Source organism: Glycine soja, chromosome 5 (assembly GCF_004193775.1).
Source record: "Glycine soja cultivar W05 chromosome 5, ASM419377v2, whole genome shotgun sequence".
NCBI classification, from domain to species: Eukaryota; Viridiplantae; Streptophyta; class Magnoliopsida; order Fabales; family Fabaceae; genus Glycine; species Glycine soja.
In genome coordinates, this window is record NC_041006.1 from 36,939,580 (window position 1) to 36,962,975 (window position 23,396).

General features: G+C 33.4%; 3 protein-coding genes across 9 annotated transcripts; 1 reads left to right on the forward strand and 2 right to left on the reverse strand.

Annotated features, from left to right (window-relative positions):
• Positions 1–1,123: 1,123 nt before the first annotated feature.
• LOC114412933 (14-3-3-like protein C) lies at positions 1,124–5,028 on the forward strand. Of its 6 annotated transcripts, none has more exons than XM_028377048.1 (7): positions 1,124–1,459; positions 1,660–1,966; positions 2,049–2,136; positions 2,847–2,956; positions 3,077–3,225; positions 4,586–4,638; positions 4,712–5,028. In XM_028377048.1, exons 1-6 carry the CDS (start codon positions 1,387–1,389, stop codon positions 4,636–4,638), a joined length of 780 nt encoding a protein of 259 aa, XP_028232849.1. In that variant the 5' UTR covers positions 1,124–1,386; the 3' UTR covers positions 4,712–5,028. The 6 variants fall into 6 exon arrangements, with proteins under 6 accessions (XP_028232849.1, XP_028232851.1, XP_028232850.1 ...); XM_028377050.1 differs by having other exon boundaries at positions 4,717–5,028; XM_028377049.1 differs by having other exon boundaries at positions 4,720–5,028.
• Positions 5,029–7,556: 2,528 nt separating this feature from the next.
• Positions 7,557–9,422, reverse strand: LOC114412934 (dof zinc finger protein DOF1.5-like). 2 transcript variants are annotated; one of them, XM_028377055.1, is made up of 2 exons: positions 8,536–9,422; positions 7,557–7,805 (listed from the first exon to the last, which is right to left on the reverse strand). In XM_028377055.1, exons 1-2 carry the CDS (start codon positions 8,948–8,950, stop codon positions 7,801–7,803), a joined length of 420 nt encoding a protein of 139 aa, XP_028232856.1. In that variant the 5' UTR covers positions 8,951–9,422; the 3' UTR covers positions 7,557–7,800. The 2 variants fall into 2 exon arrangements, with proteins under 2 accessions (XP_028232856.1, XP_028232855.1); XM_028377054.1 differs by having other exon boundaries at positions 7,557–7,810; positions 8,536–9,419.
• Positions 9,423–13,949: 4,527 nt separating this feature from the next.
• Positions 13,950–22,319, reverse strand: LOC114412936 (protein SCAR1-like). The gene is made up of 9 exons (XM_028377056.1): positions 21,646–22,319; positions 20,091–20,254; positions 18,737–18,860; positions 18,344–18,476; positions 18,159–18,223; positions 14,970–18,075; positions 14,767–14,868; positions 14,385–14,492; positions 13,950–14,283 (listed from the first exon to the last, which is right to left on the reverse strand). Exons 1-9 carry the CDS (start codon positions 21,798–21,800, stop codon positions 14,233–14,235), a joined length of 4,008 nt encoding a protein of 1,335 aa, XP_028232857.1. The 5' UTR covers positions 21,801–22,319; the 3' UTR covers positions 13,950–14,232.
• Positions 22,320–23,396: the final 1,077 nt, after the last annotated feature.

Genomic DNA, 23,396 nt, shown 5'->3' on the forward strand with positions numbered 1-23,396 from the left:
TATATCATATCTCTTAGAAAACATAGGGGCCAAAATTAAACAATAAAAATAATGATACCCATATCAACACTTCAATGATGTCAACATTTCAACTTCATGTCATAATAACATTTGAACACTCCACACTCCATAATTCTTCGTTAATCATACACAACACAAATATGTTTGTAATAAGAATGTTATTGTTTACCAAAATCAAACCACCCATAAATCATCCTATATATATATATATATATATATATTAAAATTAAAATAATATAAGTTTTTTGAACCTATAGACACCCAACCCAATTCATTATTGATTAAGTTAATTTGGCTTGAATTTGACCTAAAAAATATGTAAAATTCAACCAAACTCAATCCCAAAATATAATGGAGGGATTATTTTTCCATTCTCACGCAAATGTGAGAGTGTAACATGTTGTACCATGCTTTTCAAACTCTCGAATTAACTTACTAACTCTTGTGAGTTTATAAGTTCACTTATCTTATTTGAGTTGACTCTTGAGTAAATTCTTTTTTTAGTAGACTCTATAAACTTTAAGTAAACTCGGTAGACTCTCAAGTAAATGAGTTAACAAGTTAAAAAGATTAGACCAAAATATAAATTATTTTGAGTTATTTTTTGTTTGTTTAGTGTTCAACATATTTTCATTTAATGTGTTATTCTTAAATACAAAAATTTTCACCTTTAATACACATCACACTCTTATTTTTGGTAACATCAAATTCTTGATGAAAATGATTTACCACTACTATAAAATTTACAAATTAATATCTAGTGATGCATTGTTATCCTTAATTATTTTAATATTGTTAAATTTATAATTTATTATATTTTTGAAATGTTTAATTGATATACTATTTATAAATATTTTAATATTATTTTTATATGAATTTAGAAATTGAGTTCATGAGTTGAATCTCACCTAAACTTTAGAGTTTGTTAACTTAATCCGTACAATTTGAAACAAATGGTGACCATTACATTATTTAAAATTTTCCAAGGGTGAACAATGAAGGTGACCATAATGAACCAAATTTAGCCGATTCCACCATACATTATAAATCTTTAATGTTTCCGTGTGAACAACAACCCCCCTTATTCAAAAGACAAAAAAAGTGAATTTGAAATTTCAATGCCCACCAAACGCCAATCAATTTGGCTCCCTCCCAATCCCACACCGTGACCATCACTCACTCCCCACTCTTCGCCAAAAGACAAACGCGTGAGAAACACTCTCCTCAGAGCGCGTGGCAGCACACCCTCTCCTCCGCAACCAAACCCTTCTCTCAACCTGCTTATACCCACAACACAACACACACAATACTCAAATTTTTTCTAGAGCGAGAAAGTGAGAGGAGAGAGAAAGTAGCAGATCCTCCATGGCCTCCACCAAGGAACGTGAAAACTTCGTCTACGTCGCCAAGCTCGCCGAACAAGCCGAACGCTATGAAGGTATAATAATAATAATCCATTCTCTTAATTTCCATGTTGAGATTTGAGAGTCACCACACTGTGCTGACCTAGATGTTCAATTAGATAATCCTTGTTCCTTAATTTCTGTTTAGACGGTTGAATTTTCGTTTTAGATTTGAATTTGAATTTCGCGGAGCACAATTGTGAGAATTTTTGAGTGTTTTGGTATGGTGTTTTAGAAATGGTGGAAGCAATGAAGAATGTGGCGAAGCTAAACGTGGAATTGACGGTAGAGGAGCGGAACCTTCTGTCGGTTGGGTACAAGAACGTGGTGGGTGCTCGTAGGGCTTCGTGGAGGATTCTTTCCTCGATTGAACAGAAAGAAGAAGCTAAAGGGAACGATGTGAGCGTGAAGAGGATAAAGGAGTATAGGCTGAAGGTGGAGTCTGAGTTGTCCAATATCTGCAGTGATATCATGACTGTTATTGATGAATACCTTATTCCCTCTAGCTCATCTGGTGAACCTAGTGTCTTTTTCTACAAAATGTGAGTGCTGAGTTGTCATTTTTTTGTTCTTCAGTGGGAATTAGAGTTTTTGTGTGTTGATTAAAGCCTTTGTTGGTTGCAGGAAGGGGGACTATTACCGGTACCTCGCAGAGTTCAAGTCCGGTGATGAGAGAAAAGAGGCTGCTGATCATTCCATGAAAGCGTATCAGGTCTGCTTGTATTTGGACCTCTTGCATCTGTTGTGGTTTTAATTTAAACCTGGTGATTCTGATTCATGGTATCTGTTGTGGAGTGTGGACTATATGGTTGCTTTGCATGCCAATCTAACTGAAGCCAGAGAAGAAAAAAAGCTTCTGTTTTCACTTTCCTTTGTTATTAGAATCACAAATCTTGCTTATTGGTATTTCTTTGTGCTAAATGAATCCTGGACGAAAGTGCAAAGATATTGGCCTGTGTCCTTTTTTAATTTTCCTTTGAAGGTAATTGGCAAGTCAACATTCTATTATTGTAATTTTAATATAAATCATTTCATTGGGAGGCCTTCAACATCAATTTTAATATATTTTTAATGTTGGTGTTAACTTGTAGATGATTTGTTAGCCATAACTCTTCACTGGTGATACGAATTTTGAAGGAGTGATTCTAATGGTTCTTTATCACTAAAGTTGCGTGCTTGTTAATGAGGAAAAGATTAACCAAGGAAAAGGGGGGAGTAGGGATGTAGGGTAGTGCTTATTCTTCAGGCATAACAACTTATTATATGTTGTATATGTCTTATGACCACATATGATCAGTTTTACCAGTGTGGCATTGTGACATTCATTTAGATGAAGGCATCACTGATATGAATTTGGCTGTTAGTTACCGAAATATTTTTCCACTTGTTCATGTTTATCTGAACAATTCATAAATATTGCAGTTGGCTTCCACTACTGCCGAGGCTGAGTTAGCATCCACACATCCCATCCGTTTGGGCCTGGCTTTGAACTTCTCTGTCTTTTATTATGAAATTTTGAACTCTCCTGAAAGGTATGACTTTTATTTTATTTTCCTGACAGTATTATTGTTTAATTGCCCACCTCTTCGTGTACTATGTGCCAAAGTTGGTGCCTGCTTAACAAATTTAACACAGTACTCTTCATGTCTCAGGGCCTGTCACCTTGCTAAGCAGGCATTTGATGAAGCAATCTCTGAGTTGGATACTCTGAGCGAGGAGTCTTACAAAGACAGCACCCTAATTATGCAGCTTCTGAGGGACAATCTCACCCTGTGGACTTCTGACATCCCTGAAGATGGAGGTATTCATTAATGGAAATCAATGTACTCTGTCAATCTGTTTGCTGGACTTTGTCTGCAATGTAAATAAAATACATGAAAACTTTTAGGGTTAATTACAGTATTACACTCACATTCTCTGAGGTAGTGAGGTTTAACAAAATTTCACTCGATACCCTTCCCTTTTTAGACTCTACACAAACCTCTGTTAATTTGTATAAAATGTTACACCATGTGCCCTTCCATTAATACAGATCTCCCCTGATTTCTTACATAGGGAGGTCAAAGTAATGTGAGAAAAGGGAGGGGTGATGGGTTTAATCTCGTTAAAACTCAGGTGTCAATCTGATTTGTCTCATGTTATTTTTCATTTGTCTCAGTTTGATTGGTCTCATAATGAGTTATATTAGTGGTAAATGTGACTCATCTTACTGGGATTAGATGGCTGAGTTTTCAAGCTAATCATTGGGGGTTTGCATATGAATTCCATTCAATTAAAATTTAATTTTGGAGATTGATGGTCTTCATGAACTTGTGCACCGAGAATTGAGTTTATACAATTTGTCTATTGTTTAATCTTTATAGTTGGATAACAATTTGGTCAGAATTGTTGTTTCCACTCTAATATCAGGTGGGAACTGGGAAGCATGAACATAGGTAGGGTTATTGGACATGACATTTGTATGACAGAGGCATTCAGCATTATCTTTAAGATTGGGACATGGGTGCAGCAGGATATGAAAGAAAATTGTATGTATAAAAAACATTTATATTTATCATTTTCATAAGACATAAAAAAAGCATATAAACATTTGGAGCTAAGCAGAACTTCAAAAATTAAGAGCACTATTAGATTTAGCCTTGATTGATCCAATGAGTTTAAACCAGTAAATACCAAATAATTTAAAATGAAAGGTCTCCAACCAAAACTCAAACCATCAGAGGTTGGTTCTTGGGTGGTGAAGATTATGGCTGCTGTGTTCTTGCTTGCTTGCCCGTATTGGGTCAGAAACCCACAAAACTTGAAAATTTGGCTGCCTGGTGTCTGAAAAAGTAAAAGGGTTTCCAAAATGAAAATTTTAAAAGCATGCATATCCTCCAAAACGGCTCAGATTCAAAGTATTCTACATTGTTAGACTTACAGTGGCCTGAATGCCCACTGCTTTAGTATTTTTAGGATCAGGTGAGTTTGCTGAGTATTAAAAGGTGATGTTGTCATATTTTGATTGTGTCTTACTGTGTACTATACTTATTTTGGTGTTGTTTCCGACTAGGCTATTGCTTCTCATTTTATTTTAGCTATTTTTCTTTGTTCTGTGGTCCTGCCAACCCAACTTCAGTATCTCTGATTTCCCTGGTTAATTAAATGTCCTCTTTTAATAGCAGAGGAACAAAAGGTGGATTCTGCCCGAGCTGCTGGAGGTGACGATGCATAGGTAGGTTATATACCCATTTAGCTGATGGTATTTGGGTTTTACTTTTTACCTTAAGTTACATTTTGCAATGAAGTGAAGCAGGTATTGGCCAAGGAATTTGTGGAGTGCATACGAGAAGGCTAGTCTCTCTCTTGATAGTTTACCATTAGGATGTTGTAATAGAACATGGAATTGGTCTCTAGAAAATCACCATAAGGCTATGTGAGCCTTTTATTCTATGCGTGTGCTTTCTGTTACTGGAGACTGGAGTTGAGATTTGCATGGTGTTTGGCTGTAATTTAGTGAATTTCTTCATTTTGACTTTCTTTCTAAGAGGATGCTACCTTGCATTCTTTTATCAGTTTACATAGATAATATTTATTTCAAATTATGCGAATCATTGTTTCAAAACAGAAGTTTACGACCGTTTTTTCTTAATGGGTTGACTTGACTTTTACTATTTACCCAATGGTATTATTGTAATATGCTTGTGATTAAATAGACTATCCCAACATCTACGGCTAGTTTTTAAATTTTTTTATTTTTTAAAGGGAGCTTAATATCACGTTCAATCTTAATGGGTACATTCACGACAACACAGAACATCGCGTAAAACCGAAAAACAGGAACGAAAACACAGCCATTGCGTAAACCAAAAATGCCAAATTATAGGATATTATAGGAAAAGATATTTAGACATTCAAATGTTTTTTGACACCTAGGGAGAGAAAAATATAAGTATGATAGGTGATAGAATGTGATAAAAAAAAGATCGATAAAAAGATAAGAGGTGTTCATGAAGTGCTTAAAATATAAAGATGTTCAATTATGGGGGACTTTCCTAGCCTTGGATCCTTTGACTGCAAGTGGGGTTTTTTTTGTTGCTAGCTGGGGTTTGGATGACTGGTATCTGGCAGCCTAAAAAAATATATTAAGGGGTTCCAATGTTTAATATCGTATTGGATATGTCATGTGTGTATTCTCAACCTTCTAGTGTCGACCATTCCAAGTTGGAAAGTAAAAGAAAAGATTAGCGATAGAACCAATTATTTTTAGTCTTCTCATTCTTCAGTCTGATATTTCCGGAGACAACCAGTTTTTTTTTTTTTTTGAAAGGGAGAGTTTTACCAGTTTTGTAATTTATCAAGTCGTTCTTTAAAAATTGTAGGAGATCAAAACATATAGTTTCATTATGTTATGATAGAAATAGAATTAAAGGATTTTTTTTTTTTACTTATTGCGTGCGTTTGATTCAAAGGAGACAAGTGAAAAAGAGAAATTTTTGTTGTGAAGAATGTCTTTGGCAAAACAAATTTAACTAAATAAAATATAATTAAGAAAGTAATGATATTATAAAAAAAACCTTATTAATTAACATTCCATTGTATCCATTAGTAGTCTTTATATCTTATGTTTTGTATTAATTATTAAAGCACTGTACTAAGTTCGACCTTTATACCCGTTATAATTATATCAACCTTTCCTGATAAAAAAAAAAATCGGGTATTCATTGTGAATTTCTGAGAATCACAATTCCTTTAAATCATGTTACATCCTTTCAAATGAAAATGAAATTATCACACACGGATATTATTACACCAAATGTCGATATTCAGGCTACAAAAATCTGACGTAAACATGAACGACAGCGAAAGCAGGCTGCCGTACGTATTTCAAAAAGTTCGGCTTAATGATTTGATTATCATGCTTTAATTTCTGTTTCTTAAAAGCAGAAAACTCTAACCATATTAATTTCTGTTTCTTAATGATTTGATTATCATGCTTAATGATTTGATTAGCATGCTATGTCTCCCATCAACAGGAGGGACTAGGGAGAGAGAGTGAGCTGCTTTTTACTATTATGTTATGTTGAGTGAACTTAAAATAACAAATTGTTTTTTTTTCCTGATTAAAATAACAGTATTTAACACTGTTTTGGAGTCTTAATTTGAGTACATCTATCTTGTTCCCAATTAATCTTTTTAGGATTAATAAAATTTTGCTTATAGAAAAAAATTAACACCGAAAAAAATTATAATAAATTTTGTCCTTACTTTTAGTCATTGTTAAAAGTAAGGATGAAAAAAAAAATAAAGTAAGTAAAAGAGACAAAAAAAATAAAAAATAAAAAAAAGAACTAAAAGATAATTTACCCTAAAAATGATACATGACATATTACATTTATTGGAGCCAGTGTGCAGCACTCTAATGTTCATTTGCAACAATGTCCTCCCCTCTTAGCACCTCTCTTATTAGCTCATAGGATGGGTTCTGTTCACCTTAGATTCTGATTTCTTTTTTGTTTATAGTTGCCTTTATTCTTCTTATGTATAAAAAAATAAATCAATTGAAGTAAGGCAAACAATTACTAACATATAGTGTAATCTATTTCAAACGGTTTAACATGCTAGTAATATTCAGACAAAAGGAATTTAATTAATGAAACAAGTGGAATATAAATCACTGATTGTCGAGGCTGCTCTATCTCAAATTTGATACAGTTAATTACATCTTATTCGATTAATTACATATCATTATTATAATAAATCTTCCGATTAATTACATACGTTTGCAAATCTTATCCGATTAATTACATATCGTTATCATAATAAAACAATAAATCTGCCCACTTATTATTATAAAACACGAAATTGGAATCTTTATTTTATTTTAACTTCAAATTATTTTCTTATACTGAATTATTGATACCGTAGAGTAAACGATTTAGCCGGCTTCTAGAACCAAGATATTTTTAAAAAAGACGTATAAATTACCTAATTTTCAAAGCAGAGAGAAAATAAATAATTATTAAAAGTACAATTTGCTCTCAAATTTTTGTATTTACTTTTATAAACTTTTCCCTTTCTTTCTCATTGACCATTTCTTCAGCGTTTACGTTTGCATCAATCAATTAATGTAGCTTTTGCGGATCACACGTCAAAGCAAAGGATTTAATGTACTTGAATTAATTCTATATAGATTATGTAGGTGAGAAATAATCTGAACCGTTCACGTCTCCAATTGTAAAACATGATTGGTTCATTTACTGTGTCTTTTTTCGAGCATTCACATCTTCATAATCAGATAAGCTTTAGATTGTCACTGCCTTTTCAAGCCTCCTTTGTTTCTATCTGATTTGGATGTTCTGTGATTTCGTGGATGATAACAAACTTTCTTTGACTTTCATGCTGAGCTGCAGTAACAAGCAATTCTATAAGATATTTTGGCCCATTTTTTATATGTATAATATACAGATAGAGGGGATATGTAATGCCAAAATGTTAACTATACAAAAAAGCTAGCTTATTTTGCTGGAACGCAATCAAATAATTGGATCATTATCACTTTACTTGGGTCATGAAGTTGGGAAATTTCGGAGTTCCATGCATGTAGAAGTTTTTTTTTTTTCTCTCTTTTCAAATAAAAAATTACTCACACAATGTCCTCTCCATGCTTAATAAGCAAAATATCAAACAAATGCTTGGTACATGGGAACATATTTTTCTTTTGAAATCCCTATAGATGTGTGAATGAGATGAGTTTATTAAAGGATTACTTATTTCACTCAAGTTTTTTGAGAATATATATGTGAAAAAGAAGAGACTAGCAAATAGAAGGATAAAAATAGATGCATGTAATATTATGAATGTAAAAAAAAAATGGTGCTTTTTTCTTTCAATAAATTAAATATACAACATGTGTGTAACAATTATTACAAGTGATCTGTTATACCTTGTGTTTTTTTATTTATTGAGAAACAACAACAAAACTACATTTAAAATGATAATTGATACCTAAGTTTTTAAGAAGAATTACTTAAAAAACCTCAAAGGGAGATCTATGTCAATACAAGAAAAGGGGGGGGGGGAGAGAAAGGAATGAAAGAAGTGAAGGCTTAACAAGGTTGACGTTGACCACCTGAGCTCATCCTCCGTCTTTTAGATGGAAAAAGCTGCCGGAAATCACCATGAGCCACGGCGGCAACATGCCATTCATCCAAAGCCAACCTCTCCTCCTGACCAAACTGCGGTTTGACCTTTCGCCTGCCAGCTCCTACTGGCACGTTGCGAAGGGCCCCACCAGCCGTCCAGTATCTCTGGCATCCCTTGCAGAAATGTCTGGGCTGATTAACGTTGTAGTTATTGAAGTAGCAAAACTTGGTTTCCATGCTCTTGCATCTTGGGCATGGTATGATCTTATCAGGTCTCTTTATCTCCTCTGTCCCATCTTCACTATCATTTCTATCTTCTTTTCTTTCTCTTCCATGCAACGTAATCGTTGTTCCAAACAGTTTAATCCCTTCACTAGCTTGGCCACTTTGTGCTTCAGCCATTAATTTTAGAGAGAGGAACAAAGAGAGAATATTATTATTCTTATTGAAGAAGGTTTAGGTTGGGGTGGGGGAGGAAAAATTGTGAAGGTGCTTTTTATATATACAAAGGGGAATAAAGCTAAAAGTGCAAAATAGTTAGTACAATCATAAACCATGCCATGGGTCTTTGGCAGAAAGTCCATATGATAAACGCCAAACGTAGGTGGAATATAAAGTGCGTTGCCAAATTACACTAAAGAAAAGAGAAAAAGAAGAAAAGTTAAAAGGGTTTGGGTTTGGGTAGTAGAAATTTGAAAAGGCTATGGATGAGCTTTTTGTACACATCAGTAGTCTACGTCATGACCATGCAGTGCTAAGATGTATACATACAACACAACAGTGGCCCAATCCAGGTAGATCGCTTACAAAGTGTAAAAGAGAATGGAGTATAGTATATTGATTTATGCAATAAATCTTATAATATACACGAGAAAGATACGAACGAAAAGTACTGTTGGCTATTTGATAAGTGATGTGAAGAAAAGAAAGAGAATTATAAATGTATCATTGCTTTACATACAATGAGAGAGAAAGAGTAGTTTCTTGTATTTAAATTCTACTTATAATCTATTTAATTTCAAATGTAAGCCAGCTCATAGATATTATATATACTAGCCAAAAGGGATGATCTCTCTATATATTCCTTGTTAGTTTCTTTAAAGAAAAAAATTCAGAAAGAGAAACAAACGAATATTGTATATATATTAATTAATTTTCTTTGAGACGTCTAAATGCATTGATATATGCAAACTTGCCATTCAAGTTTCGAAATAAGGATGTTTGCTAGCTGATCATAACGGATAATTAAGTAATGAATGGTCTAGAGTCTATGATTCGTTATTTGTTTAGATAAGTTATTGTTTGGGTGTTGCTATCCTCCCACAGCCACATAGAAATGTAAACTATTGCCCGATTGGATTCTTTTACACTAACACGTACATGCTTTAATGAAAAAGATTAACACTGAAATTAATTTAAGTATATGTCTTAATTGCATTTAATGGTTCAAATAATTTTATTAAAATATATTTAATATTTCAAAAATAATTTTATTAAGATTAATTTCACCTAACTTTAAAACAAACAAATCCTTAATCAGGTCAAATTGATCAGTATATATAACATTTTTTAAAAAAAAAGTTTAACTTTTTAGAGAAAATTTTAATTTGACTCTTTAGTCCATCCTAACATTAATATTTCATAAAATTTTAATTATCTAATTAATCCCTTAAAATTAAAGTTTAAATCATTAACATATTATTTCCTTTGAGATTTTGTTAATGAACAACTCATTTAAAGATTTAAAATGTCATCATACTTATCCTTACACAAGACTAAAGGGGTAAATAATGATATTTCAATGATTTACTGATTTCATTTACACTAATAATATATAAAAATTAAACTCTATAATATATGTTAGCCTAAAAATATAATGTTAATATCATCGACAGATAAAAACCAGTTGAACTAGACGTCTTAGCATGTATATTACAACTTAAGGTTCGTTATAGAAAATATTTGAAGCTTGGGGAGTTTTAATTTGTTATTTTAATGAGAAAAAAAGAACAGTTTCATAACAAGGAAGGAAATTAAATTCAAGAAACTATCTGCCTCTGAGAATGAGATTGGATATATATTCTACATGTGAGTAGGGATGGCTTTTAAAAGGACAGTAGAACTATAGTATAGTAGGTCGGTCACGAACGACTCACGAATCAATTTTAAATATATTTCGTGCTTTTTTCTTTTCCGTGGATGTATTGTTTGTTAAAGTGGCATGCTCCTAATGGCATTTGGTAGCACTTTTCACGCAAAAAAAGCCAACTTTTCAGATTCCAACAGATTTTTGGAAAACTTTAATGTGTTTTTAGTTTAAAAATACTTTTTACGATCAACTGAACTTTAAATCAATTCACAATCTTAAGATTCATATTTATAATTTTTTTTTTCATCCAACATAAAACTTCATATTGGCACTTATATTCTAACCACTTTTATTGATTAAAAGCAAATTCTTAGAAAAAATTAATATTATCATTGCATAAATTTTTGAACGACAGGAAAAATCACGTAAGATAATTTTAATAATATTTTATATAGTGGAAAGTAAGTAATAGATTTTTTTAAAAATAAATAAATTCTTATGAAAAGTTATTTTTTTTTTAAAGAAAAAGAAATAGACGCACCGTCGTGGCCTTGCCAACTCCATTTCCATAATATAAAATTTAGTTGTGGGTCTGGTTCCCTTTTAGTACGCCTCATTTATATGATACTTTTATATGCCATTTTTTTACTAAAGGATTTTTCATATTGTTAATTTGGAAAGTGATCCCATTTCCAACTCATTACTCTGTTTTATAATGAAGATTAGGAAGCATCGATTTGCTTTCTTTATTGATAAAGGATACACTTTTTCTTGAGGATTCTTTTAAAGTCAATCAGTTCGTATTTATTTAGTATTTCATCAATTTTAAAAGCAAAGTTATATCCGAGCAAAATATTATAGTCATAGATTTCTAATTATAATAAGGGATTGAGGGGAAAAGTTGGATGTTGCATGTTGATCTAATCCAGTCACAAAAATCAAACTCATTCATTAGTACTTTTTCTTTTCCATTTTCCTTTATGCAAGAAAAAAGTTCAGCTATCTATAAAATATTAGATTCACTAATATTACGTGCAAGTTTTGGCAAACATCATTTATTTATTAGAAATGATATCGATAATAAATAAGACTAGTGCCTCAAAGCTAGCGAAAGAAGATGCAGCAAATTGCCTTCCTGAAATGAAATCAAAGAGGAAAACCTAAGAAAGAAAATATGAGGAAAAAAAATCAGGTGCAGTATGGTAGGTATTTTTATTGTCAAAATTGAGATTTCATGCTGACCTTTCAAAGCGACTTTCATTGTCTAAGTATAAGTAAAACTCTAATTTTAATTAGAGAATATTATTAAAAACTGTAATTGAATCTTATCCTATGTGAAATTTAAATTTAAACTAGGAAGCAATAGAAGAAAAATTCACCAACTTCCCCTTGGACACAATGGTGCTGCTGCAGAAGCCACAAATCGACGCGATGGAACATGGTGAACAACCTGATTCTTTGGTGCAAGTTGAGGATCTTCAACCTTCACATAAATATACTTCTGAAATTCAGCTTGTGCAGCAAACTCAACCCTTATCTCAGAATTAAGATTTGATTTACCAATGGCGCTGGCTTTAGGAGGACAGGAATTTGTGGGGTAACCTGTTAAACCATTGCCATCATTTAGGGTGCATTTCGTAGAGACAGAGAGAAAATAAAGTTGATGAAAATAGAAAAGATTAATGAAAATAAATGAAGAATAAAGTAAAAAGTTCATCTTATTTTCAGTCTTCTCAATAAAAATAATAAAAAGAGAATTTATTATTTATACATAGAAAATAGTCTTATAATATCATCCAATCACAAATTAAATTATTTTAAAATAATTTTAAAAGTCAACAAATTTATTATACATATGAATTATAAATTAAAAAAAAAAATTAAAAACAATAGTTGATCCCATCTTATTTTCTCTCTATTTTCATTGAACTAAATAACCAACCTTATTTTCACACCTCCTATTTCATTAGTACCAAACAATGGCTAAACATATGGATGAAAACAGAGAAAAAAAAAAGGTAGAATTATATAAAAATATTGAACATAAAAGGGAAGAGTTTATGTAAAAGAAAATTGTACGTGGAAGAGCACAACCTCTTGTGTTAAAAAAACATATCTTACTAGTTTGATTTTACTTTCAATCATGTCAGTGACAAGTTACAAGAAATTGTGAGACATAATGTGTTGAAACGCAAACGCTATACCTTTGTCTGTGGCCACAGACGAAGGTGTCTGATGATTACGCATTTTTTTCTGGCTCTCGGATACCCTCCATCAATTTGCAAGTAGTTGCCTGCAAATAATTTTAATTTACAAGTATAAATGGGCATAGGCTAGAGGCTCAAAAGAACATGCATAATAACTCTCAAAATGGTTGAACATGCATAAATAGGTCATTATATTAAATTTATTGATTTTTATAATAATTATCTTAAAAACATATTGTGATTTCAATTTTGATGGTTGAACGGTAGAAAAATTAAGTGTTTATTTATTATTCATTTCAAGTATATTATATTTTTACTTTATTAAACCTGAAAAACAAATACATTCTTATTTTATCATTTTTAAAAGTATTGAATAAATTATACTGATATCTCATATATATGGTTTCATCAAATTTGTCTCGATATCTCTTCTTTTTCTTCTCTTACATTAGCCCTCCATATTTGTTTGATAAAACATTACTACATCGTAAACCTTATAAAGGATTCTGTTATTTTATTTTTGTAACCCAGAGGAATTTTACTTTAAGCATAAAAAAAAATAAGGGGGTAGTATGCAATCTCAAAAATTAAGGAGAGTCTCAATGTAATTTACTTAAAAGTATTTTTTATTCCATGGATATCTTGAAGATACATTAATCATGAAATATTATTTTATATCACTAGCGCATAAGTTCTTCATACTATTCAAAAAATAAATATGGATAATATTTATTAAGTATGGTACTACATTAAAAAAAAGTTCGTATCATACTGAATATTCTCTTTTTATTATTGTATAAAAATATGTTTTTATTAAATATGTAGAATATTTTGTTTTAGTGGTACACTCTTTAGGTTAGTTGAAGATCCTTTTTTTTTTTTTACCACATTTACCACGTATTAGAGGACGTTTGGTAAAAAAAATAAAAAAAAAATTATTGATTTCCTAAGTTCCGTATGTATCTAAAGAAAAATAGTTTCAAGAAATTGATAATTTCCTAGGAATTGTTTTTACCTACTTTCCCGCATAAACATATAAGGGTCGAGATCCAACTAGAGCTACCTTGCCGTTGAGAGGGAGATAATAAATTGAAATCAAGTCAAATACTCTGAATTATGATTTTTTTTTCAGGAACTTTTTATAAACAATCGCCTGGATTTGTGATCTCACAATACATAGGGTCAGCCTGATTCAACTAACGAAGATATAAATTCATCATCATACGATAATGAAATGAAACTGCACTACACTTAATAACAGATAAACAAGATTTATTCACACATGTGTACATACAACAAAGCCTCAAGCAACTTCACTTCAAGAGGCTAAAAAACATAAAGGACTACTCGTGTATGAAATATTTTTTTTCTTTATTAAAAAAAACATGTCATGTATCACTCCAGTTATCATCATCTTCACCATCATCACTCGCAACAACCTGAAAGGTTCTCCGTTATGGATGCTAATTAGATATAAAATGCAGATATAAACACAGTTGGGGAAAAGAGTAATAGATAACAAAAGAAGAGTGACCAATACCTGACGGATTGCATTTGCCTTCTCCAAAATTGCTGTAACTTTGACGTTTGCTGTGGAACCAGTGGTATCATTTGACTTTCCTGATACTGTGGGCCTTAGGTTGAATGCCTGAACCAATAAATAAATGGCAAGTCAATGCAAAAGTTGACTACAATTAACATGATTTATTTTAATGTTGCTAGAACATGTTCTGGATTGATTTTTGTCATCAATTTGTAATTTAGAGGACTAATTAGATCTAAAAAAATAACTAAGTATTTAATGACCATTTTGACGTATTTATAATTTATAATGAAATACAAAGTTGATGACACTTATATCTCTGGAGGACCAAAATGTTTAGTTAACCTTAAATAGTTGAGATTATAACATGACCACATACTTTTGTTCTGATTTGATATAGGAAATCTTCTCTTTCATCTATCTCCTTTCCCATTCTCAACTGGTTTGCTTCCTTCTGACCCTTCAACTTCTGCTGATCCAGCTGCAGGAAATGCTCAATGAGATTAATACATTGTTAAATTCCAATATCTACCATGGCTGCATAAATACAATGTTCAAGAGAAAGGTAAGACCAAATGTTACCTTGTCCTTCAATTTATATATAATGTTGTCATAAGATTCATGATCATCGTGATTAATTTGTATTTGCTCAACCTGGGTGACCCTAGGCTGCTGGAGGATAGTAGAATCTGGAAGACTGTGATCACCAATATGTTCAGCATCTTCAGACATACAATACTGTGTCCCACTTGTCATATCCAACTGTGGTTTTGAGACTCGCCATTGCGTTGGAGGAAGAGGAGGAGGAGGTGGTGGTTGTGCAGGCTCTGCATGACTATGTGACATAACAGCATTATTGCATTTGGAATGTTTTTTACTTTCTTTCTCAAGTGCAGGATTAACATTATCGTAACTTGGAAAATCAAGTAAAGGCCTGGACAGAGAATGTTCCACACCATTCATAGTACATGTACCATGTCCACTTTTTGCATTGGTATCATCATTGGACACAGATTCAGTTGATGACCTTCTGCAAGGAGAATCATGCACCCCTTGGTCACTGCTTTCCGGAGTCTCATCAGATTCCCACTGATCAGAATTATAGTCAGAGCGAGGGCTTCGACCATCATCTGATATGTATGGAGATGATCTACAGAAAGTGTCATCATCATCAGAGTGAGAAACTGAACCATCCAGAGGAAGAGAAGCTTCAGGAACCAACTGGAAAGAAGGAAACATATCATTTACGCTTTCATGATGATTACTGCCATCCGGAAATCTCAGTTTTAATTTGGAGGTCTCTAGTCCACTGACAGGATGGAAGGATATTTTCATATGTTCAAGTGGAGGTGAAGGAGGAAGTGACTTTATAGGATATCCAGAACCAACTTTCTCTTTGGAGGATGTTGTCTCAGGAAGTGATGGTCCTACAATGCCATTTTGTCCACTCTGGTCCAATATAACAGATTTCAGAGAATTATAATGTTCAAATTTTTCATCAAAAGAAACTTTCCGCTGAAAGCTATTTATTAGTAATCTACGACTAAGTCCAAACACACGCGATGAGTTTTCACCATTTCCCTGGTTGGGTTCAGTACTGTCCTTTGTGTCAGGGGTCAATGGGAGAATACTTCCAGGTGCAATTACCCTGATTTCCCCTAAATTGTCCCTCTCAGTCTGACCAAATCCATTACTCTGCTGAGAATTGCCAGTGGCCTTTTCAGAGACACAAGCTTGGTCATCATTATGGCCTGATGTTAAGAATCTAGAATTTGGTTCCTTTAGAATCTGCTCAGCAACCTCTTCTGATGATTCCCATTCCTCTTTATAACCATTGCTCTTTTGCATTGAACTATGATGTGAACCACCATCTGTTTCACTTTTAGTGCTCAAAGACCCTTGACCTAGAGAAGTTGACTTGTTAAAGTCAGGAGGTTTTGATGGCTCGAGTCCTAATAATCCACCATTAGTCCAGAACCTAACTGAATGATCAGCCAAAGACTCTCTATGAGTCTCTTCAGATTTGCAGATATTGTTGTTGATCTTACCTGCTTCCTCATCTGGTAAATTAGAGTTTTTGGAACCAGAAAATGATATATCAGTCTCAATTGGTGCTGACACTGTATCATTAACAGTAGAAGAACCAATGTAGGAGTCAGTGCATACTGAGTTATCCAAAACAGAATTTTCACTTGGGCGAGGAACCTGCTCACAGGCAGGAGTCTTGGAGGGATGAGAATCAGCTATATTCTTGGCTATTTCTTTGCTAACAGAAATATCTGATGGACTCACAAATGCCAAATTAGATGCAAGCGGCTCTAATGTTAGAGCAGGAGTTTCTTGCAATGAGTTAGGCAAATTCGCAAACATTTCTTTGTTTAAGGAAACGGTATCTGTGGTCATTTCTTCACTGTGAGGAGAATTTGATGGGTTCACAGGTCCCAAATTTGATGTATGTGGCTCTACTGTGGGAGGAGGAATTTCTTGCAAGTTGGGCAAATTCCCAAATGTTTCTTTGTTGAAGAAAACAGTGTCTCTGGTCATTTCTTCACCATAAGGAACATCTGATGGATTCCCAAGTCCCAAATTAGATGCATGTGGCTCTGATGTGAGAGGAGAAATTTCTTGCAATGAGTCAGGCAAATTCCCAAACATTTCTTTATTGAAGCAAATGGTGTCTCTGGTCATTTCTTCACTATAAAGAACATCTGATGGACTTACAGGTCCCAAATTAGATACATGTGGCTCTGATGTGAGAGGAGGAATATCTTGCAGAGAGTCAGGCAAATCCCTGAATGGTTCTTTGTTTAAGGAAGCAGTGTCTCTGGTCATATTTTCTCTATCAAGATCATCAGATGGACTTACATATCCCAAATTAGATGCATTTGGCTTTGATAAAAGATCAAGAACATGATTTTCTTGCAGTGAGTCAGCTAAATGCCCTTGTTCTTCATTTAAGAGAACAGTATAATCAGTCTGGAAAACGACATCAGATAAATTATTGTCCATTAAATTAGGAGGAGCTTCACTAACTCCATTTTCAATCATTCCACAAGTGACACGTGAAGATAACTGCTGCACCTCTCGTTTTGTTATATAATCAATATCATTTTCAGATTCTGATTCAATGGTGTTGAGAGCATCCACATAATTATCAGGTTCACTATCAATATCATCAGTTTGAGCCCTATTGCGGACTGGTTTCAGGTTGTTTTCTTCAGTAAATAGGATATGATTGTAGTCAATGTTGGTTATGGTAACAGCCTCTTTCACATGCATATTTGAGTCATGCTTTTCCACAAGCCTCTCCGGAGTTTTATTTCTGTCACATGTTTGACTCTTAGATTCCACTATCTCTTCCTTTTCATCCCAAGTAACACCAAATGAACTAGATGCAACTTGCTTTTCCAACGAATCATGTGAAATACTATCATCAATATGATGAGATACTGATGACAGAGTATCAGCTTTCTGTTTCAATCTTGTAGAGGATGGTTCTTTATAATCTGGCTCATCAGATTGCATAGAATTACTTGGATGGAAAACACATTCAATGTAGCCAGCACCAGATTTTGAATCAAAAGAATTTGAATAATTTTCCAGATCTGATTTCATTGCCATATCTATGGTGGAGGCTGTTTGTGAGGAAGAGGTTTGCCCACTGATAGCAGAAGAAATAGATTGCATTCTGGGTAGTCAATATAATATGTAAGTGTTGATTTTGAATGAACAAGTATGCCAAGATTAAATAGACATATATAGATGTAATACCTTCCACTAGTGCTGTGCCTCTGTTCACTCCTTAAAATGTCTCCATTCCTTCGTGATCTTTTCTTCTGTCCAACATTTTTTGTGTAAGCATCAAGAAATTGTTTGCAAAAAAATCAATGCATGCATATGACAGGAAAGAAACAGGGTTAAAAATAATCTTCCCCCTGAAAGGATCATTATTGTACCTTGCTTTTATGAGATTTCCTTGCTTTTTCAGTTTTCCCAGAGTAAGATTCATCTGAATCTGCAGATACTCTTTTAAAGAAGGTCGGATCTGAATATCTCCTGAAACAAGATCCTGGGCCACCAGTATCAAATCTGATGGACACATGGAATATTTCATTAACCAGTACAGGACACTTGATTTAAGCAGGACTAGTTGATTGTATTCAACTCTTTCCAAACCAGAGAGAGATGCCAAATAGGACAGGTACAAGATCCAGGGCTACCAGTCCAAATTTGAACTAGACTGTAATTTTTTATCATCTAGACCTTGGAAATTAGTCTAAGCAGTAGTACCTAACTAATCTTGCTAATCTCAAACAGAAATACAAAACAGGGAAGGAAATTTAACATACTTATCAAGCAAGTGTACCCGTGGAGGATCACGGCATTCTTCATATGAATCCATAATAAAGTGAGGCAAGTCATTGTAAATGAAATGATTTCGAGCAGCTTTCATGCGTGGATGCCATTCACAACCTGAAAGGAAACTGCTTTTCATTAAGAACTCCTATAATCTTTGAACATTGAAACCATGATCATTAAATAATGTAGTATTGCAAAATGAAGTAAAATATATAGATATATGCTATCTAAAAAGTGCATAAAACTAGCTTAATGCCACTTGACTGCAATCAGGTTGAACGTAATCTGATATAAACATTACTGTCAAAATTATACATATTATGAGTTTGTTTTTTAGGGCCTTTCACACATCAGCTTCCTTGTCAAACAAATCACAATGTACAAACAAGATTTGATATATAATCTTCATATTTACAGTAAATCATGACCATATCAGCCCCTATTTCATCACAATACTTTGACTCATTGAACATATTGAAGCCATGAATACTGAACCAACCACAGTGTTTCCAGTTTCCTTAAAGTTTTAGAGGTCTAATAACAACATAATAGCTTGCATGTTAACAAAGATCTATCTATATATTAACTATGGCACACCCAAAGACAAATGAGATTTCTCAGAGCAATTTCCGTTTGACAAATGCAAAAGAGAGAGCAAAAGCGGATTAAAGTGGATATCATGAACAATGAAAAGAAATAGAAAGAAAATACATCGAAAACAACCTAACTTCAATATGATTCAGCTTCCTGATCAGCACAATACTAGACAAACAAATGAGAGCCCTTCACATTACTTTATTGATACAAATTCTAGTGTGTCAATTAATGCATAGTGATGATTGGTATATCAAGATTCTACTCAAAGAAACAAGTTTAAGAAGTTTGTGATATAATCAAATATTTAACATGGGCATAACTTTCTCAAAAGCTACACTATTTGATTCACTCGGGACATAAATATGTTTATGTCAGAACTTGTAAAACGGTAATGATTTGCATTCTGTGACATTACTCGGGATGAATTAATTTAAAAATAACACTCTTTCTTGGTACAAATATTATTTTTTTAAGATATATTTTGGCAGGGCACATGTTCAAATCTTAGAAATAGCCTCCTGACCCCATTAGGCCGCCCTTTATATAATTTGGGAGAAATTCTATGTGGTTTTCAAAATTCCCTTCAAATAAAATTTGGTAAAGATACACCCTCATTAAGCAAAATACAATAAGTCTATCTTTCTAAGGAAATAACATTCAGAAATGAAATTAACATCTTCTGAAAAAAAATTAATATTTCCAATGAGTCCACACATAGAATGAGATAATTGCCTAAAAGAACCATACCAGCTGTGTAAGCTAAATGTATGTGACTTGTTTGTGCCAATACAGCCTTCTCCAAGGCAGGTAGTGAAGCTTCAATGTTTTGAACCTGAACCATCAATCTATGACTCCTGGAAGCTGTTGTCATTACTTGCTCTTGCAGACCATGAAAAACCTCTGCTGCAAAACTACATTTTCAAAAAAGTTTCATCATTCATGAATATCAACACAAATAGCAGAAGGAAAACTAGAACTACTTAGATTAAATTGCCTTCATCACACAAATATTAAACAAGGTTTCAACAAGCATATAGAGAAAATGTCACAATTACCACTAACTGTGTAATTATATATACCCTAGATAATAGAGCACACATACCAAACACACAAACAGATAGCAGAATAGGATGAAAGTACACAGTGGGCATTGGGGAGATTAAATTGAATCCAACACAAGAAATCATTATTTATTTTAACATTAAAATTTTCATGATTTATGTTAAGAAATATGCAAACATAATATGGGATATTTCCAAAACAACAAACACACACCATAAGTAAGGCTTTACATCTAGCAAAACAAACAATAATTACGGGCTATTTAAGCGCTAATTCTCACAAAAGAACAACTTGTCCAAATGGGGTTCAGCAAGGATAAGGTTTTGAAGAAAGAACTCACAAGATCCCACATTCGTTCTACTCTATCAAAATCAAAATATTTAATCAAATTGCATGGAGTTCCACCCTTGCCAACAAGCTCTATAAATACAACAACAACAACACTCTACAAGTACAAGAACTTAAAATTTTAACTCTTCCGAAACCATAGCCCAATTTCATTGTAACTTCAATCAAAATATAAGTTTTTGAATAGTAACTCAGATCAAAATAAGGAGTAAGACAGAGGGGAGGAAGGTGGCATATATCAGTAATGGCGATCCGAAAACTAGAAAAAATCCACAATGGCATTCAGGTTAGTCATATTCCTTCTACTTCGGACTATATTTACAGCTGTTTAGCAGGAGCATGACATGGAAGTATTAGTTTAGTTAAAAGAGAAAACCTCTAGAAGAAAAATCAAGAGTCAGCTCACAAAGTTAGAACAAGAAAGCATTTTTAGACAAATCCATTCCTCGAAACTATTGCACCTCGTGAACCACTCAAACTCTTAGAGAGAAAATGGATTAGAGTGATTATCCAAAGAGCAACCAAGGTCGAGCTGTACACAACCTATACGAGTCTACACAAAGCTCAACCAAAAACAAAAGTCAAAGAGCATTTTGTCTCCTTATCAATTGAAACTTGGCCCAAAATCCGAAAAATAAAAAACAGACCTCAATTCCAACGGCTAAGTATCATTCTCTCTAAACAACAAACTCAGCCTTATTTCGTTACAACTAAAACCAACATTCTCAGCAACCCCCAACCTTCAACCCCATTAGAGCCTCGAAACTACAGAAATTAACCAACCCCATTTCCCAAACAACTCCCATAAGCATAAAAATTGCAAATTGCATCCATTTAAACAAACCCAAATGAAAAAAAAAAAAAAACAAAGATGATATCAAAGAAAACATACTCAGCAAGATCACCAAGTTGCCTCAAGATCCCAACAAGACCAGCCACAGCCACACCATCCAACACAGCTTTAGGGTCCTCTCTGTTTGACTCTCTGTACAACTCAGGCTGCCCCAAACCGAACTCATTCCTCACCTGCAACCTCACCAGAGGCATCTTCTTCTCACCCAAACAGTGAAAACCCAAAACAAAGTTCTCTTCTTTTTTTTTTTCCTCTTTTATTTACCCTCTTCTAGCTGTTAACTCTTCTGCTGAAACCAATGAACGTGCGTGCAGGACGAGAAGCATTAAATGAACGAATTAAGAGAGAGACATCAACAACAACAACAACAACAAAAAAAATGGATTTTTTTTTTGGGGGGGGGGGAGGTTTTAGTTTTAGTTTTAGAGAGAGAAATTAGGTGGGTGTTTGTATTGAAGCAGCTTAACTGCCAAAGAGAAGCGACGAAGAGTGAGAAAGCAGGTTAAGTGTACGGATCGGTGAGGTAAGGGAGAAGAGGGACATTGCCAACTTTGCAAGCCATTCTTGAACGGAAATCATTGTCTGAGTAAACATGGCTGGAAATTGAAAATACCAAAAATACCCTCTGTCTTTTCTTTAATGCCTTACGTGTCCGGAAAGTGTTGTGTGATAAAATGACTGGTTTGGGTCTGTGAGGTGTGACCAAACAGTGGCTTTCTTTCTATGGCTCCGAACCTTCGACATGAAAGGGACCCTAACGCTAGACATGAATCGGAAATCCTATTGGGGTCAACTTGTGAAAGTAAAAAAATAAAATGAAACAAAAATTGAGAATAGTGAAGAAGTAGTGGAATTATACGTATTTGAAGTGGATAATGCGAGATAGTGATGTTTATGAACGCTAACATACGGTGCTTCGGGTGACAATTACGGATGGAATGGCTTCTAATGTTTCAATTTTAAGGATTTAATGCTAAGATCTACAACTTGTTTTATGTGGTGGGATATGTATAGCACCATAGCCTTATTTTAATTAGTTAAAGGATTTAATGCTAAGATCTAAATTTGTTTTTATGTGATGGGATGTGTATAGCTAGAATGCTAGAATATTAATTAGTTAAAAGATATTGAAAATGTTGTATGAAAATGTTGTACGGACCTAGATAGCCATTCATAAATGAATTATAAGAAAGCCGTTGAAGTCATTTACTTGAGCTGCTAAGTAATGGCGACTGCATGTTACACTCTGTAATCTTTTCTTGCATGCTAATTAATTCGATACTAATAAGGAGAGAGAGGGAGTAATGTCATGGCAAGGGCTACATAAATCTAAGTACGAAAATGGTATTTTTGTCAAAGAAAATAAAGTAAAGGAAATGGGGAAAAGGAAAGTGATAGAAAGAGATTTGTCATTAATAAGAGTAAGGGGCAAACAAATTCATATGTCCTTTGCCATACATCATAAATGTAGATAAGGGAAGTTTTTTCCTTTCTTTTTGGAGTTGTTAAGCTATAGTATCCAGTGGATGAATTGTAATCCACGTCTTTTAAAATTCTATCTATCTAGTAATAAAATGTAATTGCAAATGTATTACTTGATATACCAAAAAAAGGTATTTTTATATATGGTCTATCTGAGTGGAAAATGAATAACAAAAAATAACATAATCATGATAAGTGAGCTTTTTGTGAGGCTTTAATACGACATTGTAGTCAACATATGCATTCTAAAAAATGCACGATTCGTGGAGTAGTTAACAGTAGTACTAACAAAAACAATAACTTAGGGC

What these genes read in the sequence shown, in the direction of transcription:
- LOC114412933 (XM_028377048.1), top strand. Translation starts at nt 1,387, where the DNA reads ATGGCCTCCACCAAGGAACGTGAAAACTTCGTCTACGTCGCCAAGCTC. An exon ending in ATTCCATGAAAGCGTATCAG is followed by an intron (nt 2,137 to 2,846) that starts GTCTGCTTGTAT and finishes TAAATATTGCAG; the next exon opens with TTGGCTTCCACTACTGCCGA. An exon ending in ATTTTGAACTCTCCTGAAAG is followed by an intron (nt 2,957 to 3,076) that starts GTATGACTTTTA and finishes TTCATGTCTCAG; the next exon opens with GGCCTGTCACCTTGCTAAGC.
- LOC114412934 (XM_028377054.1), bottom strand. Translation starts at nt 8,950, where the DNA reads ATGGCTGAAGCACAAAGTGGCCAAGCTAGTGAAGGGATTAAACTGTTT. An exon ending in AAGACGGAGGATGAGCTCAG is followed by an intron (nt 7,811 to 8,535) that starts GTGGTCAACGTC and finishes TTGTTACTGCAG; the next exon opens with CTCAGCATGAAAGTCAAAGA.
- LOC114412936 (XM_028377056.1), bottom strand. Translation starts at nt 21,800, where the DNA reads ATGCCTCTGGTGAGGTTGCAGGTGAGGAATGAGTTCGGTTTGGGGCAG. An exon ending in CGGGTACACTTGCTTGATAA is followed by an intron (nt 18,477 to 18,736) that starts GTATGTTAAATT and finishes TGTGTCCATCAG; the next exon opens with ATTTGATACTGGTGGCCCAG. An exon ending in GGAAATCTCATAAAAGCAAG is followed by an intron (nt 18,224 to 18,343) that starts GTACAATAATGA and finishes AATGTTGGACAG; the next exon opens with AAGAAAAGATCACGAAGGAA.